A 9,815-nucleotide genomic window follows, 5' to 3' on the forward strand; every position below is an offset into this window, starting at 1 on the left:
TCAGCCTGGCCTGCATCCTCTTGCAGTCCAGGAGCCCTCAGGGATATCCTACTGATGGCTTAGCAGGCCTGAGCCAGCAGTCAGATATCCTTAGTGCTGCTGCGGAGGTGGGAGAGGCTCCCGCCACCGCCGCTGCACTCACCACCCGTGAGCCTGGCTCAGGGCTTCTGGCTGAGTGGTATACCCCCTGTGGGAGCGCACTGAGCACCAGGGGGCAGCTCCTGCATTGAGCGTCTGCCCCCTGGTGGTCAGTGCAAGTCATAGTGACCAGTCGTTCTGCTGTTCAGTCAATTTGCATATTAGCCTTTTATTATATAGGATTGAAAGAATTTTTTATATGGTCTAGATCTGATCAAATAAATGATTTGCAATTCTTTCATTCAGTGTGTTGTTTCTTCACTTTTTTGATGGTGTCTTTTAAAATACAAACATTTTCAATTTTGATGAAGTCCAATTCATTTATTTTTCTTTTGTTGCCTGTGCTTTCAGTGTTGTATCTAAGAAACCATTGCCTAATCCAAGATCATAAAGATTTTTCTTTTTCTTCTCTAAGTTCTATAGTTGTAGCTCTTACATTTAGGTCTTTGATTCATTTTGAGTTAATTTTTATATATGGTGTAAGGTAGGGGTCTTACTTTATATGGATATCCAATTGTTGCAGTGCCATTTATTGAAAAGACTATTATTTTGCTTTGAATTGTCTTAGCATACTTGTTGACAGTCAATTGACCCCAAATGTGAGAGTTTATTTCAGAACTCTAAATTCTATTCCACTATTCTGTGTGCCTGTGTTCATGCCAGTACCACACTCTCTTGGATGCTGTATCTTTGTAGTATGTTTAAAATCAGAAATGTGAGTCCTCCAACTTTGTTCTTTTGAGGATTGTTTTATCCAATCCTGCTTGATTCCTTGAATTTCCATGTGAATTTTAAGGTCAGCATGTCAATTTTTGTAAAGATGCCAGGTGGGATTTTGATAGGGATTATAATGACTCTGTATATGAACTTGGGGATTATAGCTATCTTAACAACATTAAGTCATTACTATTTTCCCATTTATTTAGGTGTTTATATTTGAAAGTTGCTAAGAGAATAGATTTAAAAAGTTCTCATCAGGCCAAAACCGGTTTGGCTCAGTGGATAGAGCGTCGGCCTGCGGACTGAAAGGTCCCGGGTTCGATTCCGGTCAAGGGCATGTACCTGGGTTGCGGGCACATCCCCAGTGGGAGATGTGCAGGAGGCAGCTGATCGATGTTTCTCTCTCATCGATGTTTCTGACTCTCTATCTCTCTCCCTTCCTCTCTGTAAAAAATCAATAAAATATATTAAAAAAAAAAGTTCTCATCAGAAGAAAAAAATTTGTAACTATGTGAGGTGATGGATCTTATCAAAACTTATTGTGGTAATCATTTTGCATATATACATATATCAACTTATTATGTTGTAAACCTTAAACTGATACAATGTTATATGTCAGTTATATCTCAATAAAACTAGAAAGAAAGACAAAAGAATTGGGGGAGCCCAGCAGTCTACTATCACCCTCAGGGTGGGGCCTTAGATCCAAAACTTTGTCAGGTCCTGTATAACTTCATTTAAGGGAGGGTGCTATGCCTTATCTCTCATGAAGGGTTAGCTTGTTCGTACATTCTGGACATTTTTCACATTTGCCTCAGAATAAGGTGCTTGTGAAGTACCCAAAAGAATAGAGATAATTCTGTTGAGCTGTGTATATTGACATTATTAAGCTTGCAGAACAGGTTGCATGATTGTTTTGCTACTGCTTGCTAATAAAAGTTAGCTAATAGCAAGAAAAGAGAAGTTATGAATCTGCTAGCTAGTATGAGGAAGCAAACCCTCAAACCCAAAGGGTTAAATCTATTCAGATAGTTAGTAATTATTTGCCAATCACTCATTTTCCAAATGTGTTATTTGTATTTAATTGTATATCCAAGCTGTATTAAATAAGGCATTTGGGTTACTTTTAAAGTTCTGATGGGAATAAAGGCAATGACTGAGTTATTACATGCTTAGAAATTTTCAGGAAAAAAGGATGCATCTTTTAAAAACCAGTTTCAAACTTAAAACTGTCTTATTTATATTTAAGGTTCTAGCATCTTGGACAGAGCTGTTATTGAACACAATTTGTTGTCTGCAAGCAAATTATATAATAACATTACCTTTGAAGAACTTGGCGCTCTTTTAGAGATCCCTGCAGCTAAGGTATGTTCTTGTTTCCAGTACATAAAAGGGAAGTTAAGAGACTAGACTATTAGTGTAATGAGAAAATAAAATATATAATTGATAAAAATATTGGCAACTGCGACAAAAATACACATAAAAAGCCTCAGGTAAGTGGAAATAAATTATTTGAATTTTAGATTAGTACTGTAATGGAATTGTCTTTGTTTTTTGTTTGTGTTTTATGATAAGATGACCTAGAATGGAAATCTTAAAGGGTTTCCAGGTTATGATACCCAGTTTATGGGAATATTAGAGTCTGTTTACATCCATTTCATAGTGGTTTCTGATTTCTGACTAACTTAAGATTTCGATAGATGCCTTATTACTTCTATTTTCTGCCCTAGATTGACTCAAATGTTAAATATTTCTTCTCTTTGAGAGAATACACTAGACTATTCTATTGTAACTTCTGTGCTTCATTTAACTTAAGAAAGATGTTGACTGAGTTACTAGGGAATTAATTTCATTTTTGTCATGATAAGGGTTTAGTAGCTATGTATAAATCCCAACAAAGTACCAATACTATTTAGAGGGCATTTCAGGTATCATTTACAAAACATTCTCTTAATTTTAAATAATAGTAAAAGCAAGCAATTAACCTTACTTTTATCTAACTTGTAAAACTTAAAGTCATGTACTTATGTGTCACATCTTCTTTTCTGTGTTAGTGCAATTTTAAGTTAGGATTTTTAACACAATTCCTTTATATGTTCACATTCAATATGCAATAAAGGAAGTGAAACAATGTGGGAACCAAGGCTCAATTACCATTAAAAAATGCTTTTGCCTGGCCGGTGTTGCTCAGTGTTTGAGCATTGACCTATGAACAAGGAGGTCACGGTTCGATTACCAGTCAGGGCACATGCCCTGGTTGCGGGCTTGATGCCCAGTGGGGGCGTGCAGGAGGAAACAAATCAATGATTCTCATTATTGATGTTTCTATCTCTCGTTCTCCCTTCCTGTCTGAAATCAATAAAAATAAAAAAACAGATGCTTTCTTCTTAGGTTTTGAGGTATGATCCCTTTATGAACAGACTAAGGGAAATGAATATATTTTTAACAATAAATGCCAGTCACAGACTGTTTAGAAGTGATTTATGATTGATTGTGAAGGTGGTCAGATTTACTAAAATGACTGAGTTACAACCCAGTTTACTCACACATAGTAAACGTGAAACATGTCTTTAGGCACTAGGTAGAGAACCTTTTGTTCCCTTTAATTGTTTTTTAAATCCTTTCAGTTCTCTTTTAAATTTGAACATCTCTTTCTCCTTTCAAGTTTTTTCTTCAAACATATTATGTTCTTAGAGAGTTTTTGGGGTGTGAACACTGAAAATTGAAATGAAATAAAATGAGAAAAAGTCTTGTGTTTTTTAAAATATATTTTTCAGAGAGAAAGGAGAAGAGAGAGAGAGAGAGAGAGAGGAACATCAATGATGAGAGAGAGTCATCGATCGGCTGTCTCCTGCACACCCTCTGCTGGGGATCAAGCCTGCAACCTGGGCACTTGCCCTTTACCAGAATTGAACTCAGGACCTTTCAGTCTGCAGCCCGACACTCTATCCACTGAGCCACACTGATTAGGGCAAAGTCGGTTTTTTTTTGAGGTGTGGATCTCAGTAGAAAAACAAAATTGTTAGTTTGATTTTAAGCAGAGATAAAAAAATTTTTGTCCAAAAATAAAAAATTCTTCTCTAAAATCTCACAAGCAAAATAGATCCCAGTTAACTTAAAACAATGGATGTAACTAGAAAGAATTGGTGTGGTATAATAGGAAGATTTACCATATTTGCTCTTGTAATGAAAGGCAGATAAACACATTTGTAAGCTTGGTGATGGGTAGCTAAACCAAGAGTTTTCAGTTGTCTTAGCATATGTGAATGTGTTAGATATGATAATTAAAGTGTTTGAGAATTTATTTTTTTATTTAAACAGGCAGAAAAGATAGCATCACAAATGATAACAGAAGGACGTATGAATGGATTTATTGATCAGATTGATGGAATAGTACACTTTGAAAGTAAGTTTTTTTTTGTTTCTGTCATAATGAAATGTCAGTGAGGTGTTATATATTTACTAGAGACCTGGTGCACGAATTCGTCCATGGGTGGGGTCCCAAGGTGGCCTGCAGAGATCGGGCCGAAACCTGCAGTCCAACGCCGCCTGCAGCTCCTACCTGCCACTCCCACTCATCCTGGCCCCACTGTGCCTGCTGCGGGCTTGTGCTCAATCAGTCCTGATTGGGAGAGGCTTATGCTGCTGCTGCAGCAGTGCTTGCCAGCCATGAGCCCTGCATCTGGCACCTTCCCAAGGGGAGTGGCCTGCGGGATTGGGCTGAAACCGGCTCTCCGACATCCCCCAAGGGGTCCCAGAATGTGAGAGGGCGCAGGCCAGGCTGAGGGACCCCACCTGTGCACGATCGGGCTGGGGAGGGACCGCAGAAGGGTTTCAGGGTGTGTCCACCCATCTCACTCAGTCCTCATCGGCCAGACCCCAGCAGCAAGCTAACTTACTGGTCAGAACATCTCCCCCCTGGTGGTCAGTGCACATCATAGTGAGCCAGCCATTGAGCGGCCTTAGCATTCATTAGCATATTACGCTTTGATTGGTTTTTTAGTTCTGCCTTTCGATCTATTTGCATATTACCCTTTTATTATATAGGATGATTAAAACATGTTGAGCAATTTCCTTTGACCTAGACTCTTACTACTGGAATAGTCTTCTTTCTCAGAGAATTTAAGATATATGTTTTGTGAGCTTACATTAATGCAGCATTTTCTATGCTGTAGAAAAATTTGAAACTGGAATTGTCATCAGTTCGTTCATTTACTCATCAAACGTTTATTGAATGCATACCATGTAGCAGTCATGTAGAGATGAAAGCTGCATTTCCTATTCATTAGACTAATGGAGGCAGGCAGGTAAGTAGACCTCTTGACTTTCTCATTGTCTAATACCTCCTCAGCCCCGGTTCCTATCTCATTTACACTGTGGACTTTGCTGTGCCCACAACCAGTCCACTTGTAAAATTTTAGTTTGAAATATCCCTCTCTGACCATAACCATTTTCCTCTCTTTATTGTGGTCTGTCTCAGTTATTTCATTTCAACTCTTCCTTGACTGCATTGAAGCCTCTCATCTGTTGACTTACCTTTTCCAGTCAGCCCAGCCCTTTTTTGTCTTTAATGCTCTTCCTGTCCATTACTCTTTTACAGATACCCTAGAACACTTGTCTGTTAACTTTTTGTTCCAGCTGTCCAGCAAAACTTCATCTTGAATGAACCCATTCCATTTTTCCCATACTTGAGTAGCTAACTAATGTCGGAGAAGAGTCAGAGCACCAGACAAATTGAACACCACTGCAAATTCAGGGTCATGGGTTCTCAACACTACCTGGGATTTTTAATACATTTCTTTAGTCAACTCTTTTTCCTACTCTGCAGTGATTATTTCAGATTTCATTTTTCTTAAATCTCTGACTTTTCTCCTATCTCAGCAGAGAACCTTGTTTCCTATTTCACAGAAAAAAAAAAAAGGTATCGGTGTGAAATTATCTTCTTTATCAGATTCATAAACTTGTAAGTATTAAATGGAGATCTAATTCTTTTCTTCTTTCATATTATACCGGAGATGGTTTCCTCCTCTCTCTCCAGTTCTTTCACTTGTGCTTTGGATCCCTTCTCTGACCTCTGCCACTACCCCCACTTCCCCAACATATTTAGGAATCTGAGCTTAGCAGTTATTTTTTGTTTTCATCTTTTCTTTTTCTGTTGGCTTCTTTCCATCAATTTTAAACATACTTGGGTCTCTTCCACTTTAACAAAAATTCTATTACCTCTCAAGCCTCTTGACTTTTCAATATATCAAATAGGATTGATCATTTACTTCTTCTTAATATCTCCTGCCCTACCCCCATCATCTTGACTCGGTCATCTTCTGCTTTCTCTCCTACTTCTCCAGGTGTTCTTCCTAGTCATCTTTGTAGATTCAATATTTAATGCTATAAATTTAAATATTGGGACGGCTTGGGTTTACATTTAGGCCTTTTCTTCTCACTCTACTAAGTTTCCCTAGGGAATCTCATCTATTTGCATTGATTCAGTTATCATCTCTATGCAGGCAACACTTACATATACTTTTCTGGGGTAAATCTCTGAGTCCCAGATGCAGTGCTTCTAATTGATTATTAGGTGCTTCTCACCGGATTACATCATGGGCATCTCAGAATGAACATACTCCAAAATGAATTCATTATCTCCCCTCTCTGCCTGCCTCCCACAACAACCAACCAACAAGCCATCCAGTAACCACATTGTTCACTTTCTCCAGCCTTCCTTTTTTTAATTTTAATTTATTGATTTTTGGAGAGTAAGAAGAAAAGAAACATTGATTTTATGTTCTACTTATTTATGCATTTATTGGTTGATACTTATACAGTGGGGCCTTGACTTACGAGTGTCCCGACTAACGAGTTTTTCGAGATATGAGCCGTCTCTCGGCCGATTTTTTGCTTTGAGTTGCGAGCTAAAATTCGGGTTACGAGCCAGCTTCAGACACCCCACCACTAGTTGGCTCAGCGAACGTCACAGTGAACGCCACAACATCAGCCCAGCATCACGTGTCTCACTTGTTCACTTTTTGATTTGACATACGAGTAATTTGAGTTACGAGCTCCGTCACCGAACGAATTAAACTCGTAAGTCAAGGCCCCACTGTATGTGTCCTGACTGTGGATCAAACCCACAACCTTGGTGTGTTGAGACTATGCTCTAACCAACCAAGCTACCTGGCCAGGGCCTCTAGCATTCTTTGTCCTTGATCTTACCTCTTCTTTGCTGCCCAGAATCCTTTCAATTTAACCTCAGAGGTGCATCTGGAATCACATACCCTCCCTTCATTTCTTATTGTCACCAGCTTATTCTGAACCACCATGACCTCTTTTGGGCTTGAGAAATAGCTTTTAACTTATTTTTCTCATATCTATAATTGCTCCTTTCTAGTCCAGCTGCCTTAATATAGCCAAAGTGATTGTGATCTTTTAAAAATGCAAACAGTGCTAACCAGTGTGGCTCAGTTGATTGAAGTGTCGTCCTGTGCACTGGAAGGTCTCGGGTTCGATTACCAGTTAGGGCACATACCTAGTTGCAGGTTCAGTCTCTGGTCAGGACGTTTGGGAGGCAACCGATCGATGTTTCTCTCTCTCCTTCTCTAAAATCAATTTAAAAATGCAAACAAACAAAAGAAAGTATTAAATTACTCTCTTTCTTGGTACTCTTATGAGTGATTTCCCATTGCTTATATAACAAAGTTCTACAAAGTCTCTAAAGCAGCGATTCTCAACCTGTGGGTCGCGACCCCTTTGGGGGGGTCGAACAACCCTTTCACAGGGGTCGCCTAAGACCATCGGAAAACACATATATAATTACATATTGTTTTTGTGATTAATCACTATGCTTTAATTATGTTCAATTTGTAACAATGAAAATACAGCCTGCATATCAGATACTTACATTACGATTCATAACAGTAGCAAAATTACAGTTATGAAGTAGCAGCGAAAATAATTTTATGTTTGGGGGTCACCACAACATGAGGAACTGTATTAAAGGGTCACGGCATTGGGAAGGTTGAGAACCACTGCTCTAAAGGGTCCTACATGATTTTTTTTTTTTTAGCTTTTTCTTTCTAATCCCAATCATAAAAGTCTTTTTGTTGCTTCCCCCCCCCCCCCCCCAGTATTGTAAATTTCCCCCCACGTCAAACATTTTTAAATGATCACTCTTCTTTACATCCAGTCTCCAACCAGCCATCAAGTGAGAGGACAACTTAAATTAATGTATACCAACTTGTTTTTTATTTTCAAAATTCTAATTTTGTTCTGTTTAGAAAGCAAAACAAAGAAAATGGGATTGTCTTTGTAATTTAAAACATTTTACATATTGTTAGGAAAGGACTGATAACTCATTATTTTATGTTCTTTATGAAGATTTATAGTTTTTTTTCTTCATTAATTTTGTGCCCAGTTTTTGTAAAGTTTGGTGTTACTTTAAATGGAATCCCTTCCCCCTATTTTTCATTTCTAATTTTATATTGCTCATATAGAAAAAAACCTGCTGGATTCTTGATGAGTTGGGTTTTTTTGTTTGTATGTTTATTTTGGGTTTAAATATTGAAATATTTATCCCTCAGAGTCAAGTAGAAACAGCCTTGAATATATAGTATACACACACTTTGAATAATTATAAAGAGTGTTTATTAAAATGCATTTCATTTTCAAAATTGAGCTATCAGCTGTTAAAGTGTGTGTGTACATTTTTGGGGGTCACCTTGAAAATAGATTTATACTTTTCCCGCAGATGGCAGTGTCTTATTAGCCAATGGTAATGGGACAGTTTTAGTGAAGCTGTCTTATTGTAGTTGTGGTTGTTTGGTTGATTGGTTTTATTTTGTTTTCACAAATAATAATCTGTGTGTACATGTCTTTCTGTTTGTTTCATACTTTGTGCCAGTGATTTAAGTGATTTTTTTTCCGGTGCTTTTCTTTATTACTTAATTAGCTTAATTTTATTAGACAATTTTTGGAGTAAAGTTTAAAAAATTCATACTCTGTATTTATCTCTAAACTTATATTTGCTGTGAATACAAAAGAGTAATTAGCTTTTCCATTATTTATTTTTTATTTAGCACGAGAAGCCCTGCCAACATGGGACAAACAGATCCAATCGCTTTGTTTCCAAGTGAATAACCTTTTGGAGAAAATTAGTCAGACAGCACCGGAATGGACAGCACAAGCCATGGAAGCCCAGATGGCTCAGTGACTCCTTGCAGAACTTCTTGCACACTACATCTTTTTCCATGCTGTACAGATTAATTTCACTGTCTCCAAAGCATTTGCATCATGACCTTATGTATTTCAATCCCTTTTATGCTGGATTCCATTTAAAGAAGACATTATTAGAGCAGGAAGTACAAGCATTTAAAAATATGTAGTTCCCATATATTCAGGGTCTCTGTGTATCAAGCTAACTCAGAAGTTTTGAAAGTGTTTTCTTTAAACAGAGTAAGTGAAATATCTGTGGCTAAGAAGTTTGGGATTTGTGATAACTTTGTAGTCATGTAAAACTTAAGTGCTTTGTGCCTCTCCAAATGTGGTTATTCTAATAAATGGAGAAGTGAGCCAAATAAAGGTAGTACTTTGTTTTAAATTAGTGAACAGTGTTTTTGTTTGTTTGTTTGTTTGTTTTTGTTAAACCTCACCCGGGGATATTTTTTCCATTGATATTTAGGGAGAGTGAAAGAGAGGGAGGAAGGGAGGGAGAAAAAGAAGAGAGAGAGAGAGAGAGAGAGAGTAAGAGAGAGAGAGAGAGAGATACATCATTTGGTTGCCTCCTGCATGAGCCCTGACCTGGGCTGGGGAATGAACCTGCAATTCAGGAATGTGCCCTTGACTGGGAATTGAACCTAAGACCCTTCAGTAGGTCAATGCTCTACCACTGAGCAACACTGGCTAGGGCTTCCTTTTTCCTTTTAATTAGGCAGACAGTTACACCATATGCTAGAAATGCATAATGC

At 37.9% G+C, this 9,815-nt stretch overlaps 1 protein-coding gene across 2 annotated transcripts in view; it reads left to right on the top strand.

Moving 5' to 3' along the window:
- Nucleotides 1-9,451, top strand: part of COPS4 (COP9 signalosome subunit 4) — a 37,957-nt gene extending 28,506 nt beyond the window's left edge. Inside the window, exons 8-10 of one of the 2 annotated variants that reach the window (XM_006084560.3) lie at nt 2,108-2,223; nt 4,180-4,264; nt 8,928-9,451. In XM_006084560.3, the coding sequence (XP_006084622.1) occupies nt 2,108-2,223; nt 4,180-4,264; nt 8,928-9,061 (335 nt within the window). In that variant the 3' untranslated portion in view covers nt 9,062-9,451. The remainder of the gene's footprint in view (nt 1-2,107; nt 2,224-4,179; nt 4,265-8,927) is intronic. The other variant, XM_006084561.2, reaches the window with a different exon arrangement.
- The last annotated feature ends 364 nt before the right edge of the window (nt 9,452-9,815 follow it).

The sequence above is a fragment of the Myotis lucifugus genome, unplaced genomic scaffold (assembly GCF_000147115.1).
Source record: "Myotis lucifugus unplaced genomic scaffold, Myoluc2.0 scaffold_12, whole genome shotgun sequence".
Taxonomy (NCBI): Eukaryota; Metazoa; Chordata; class Mammalia; order Chiroptera; family Vespertilionidae; genus Myotis; species Myotis lucifugus.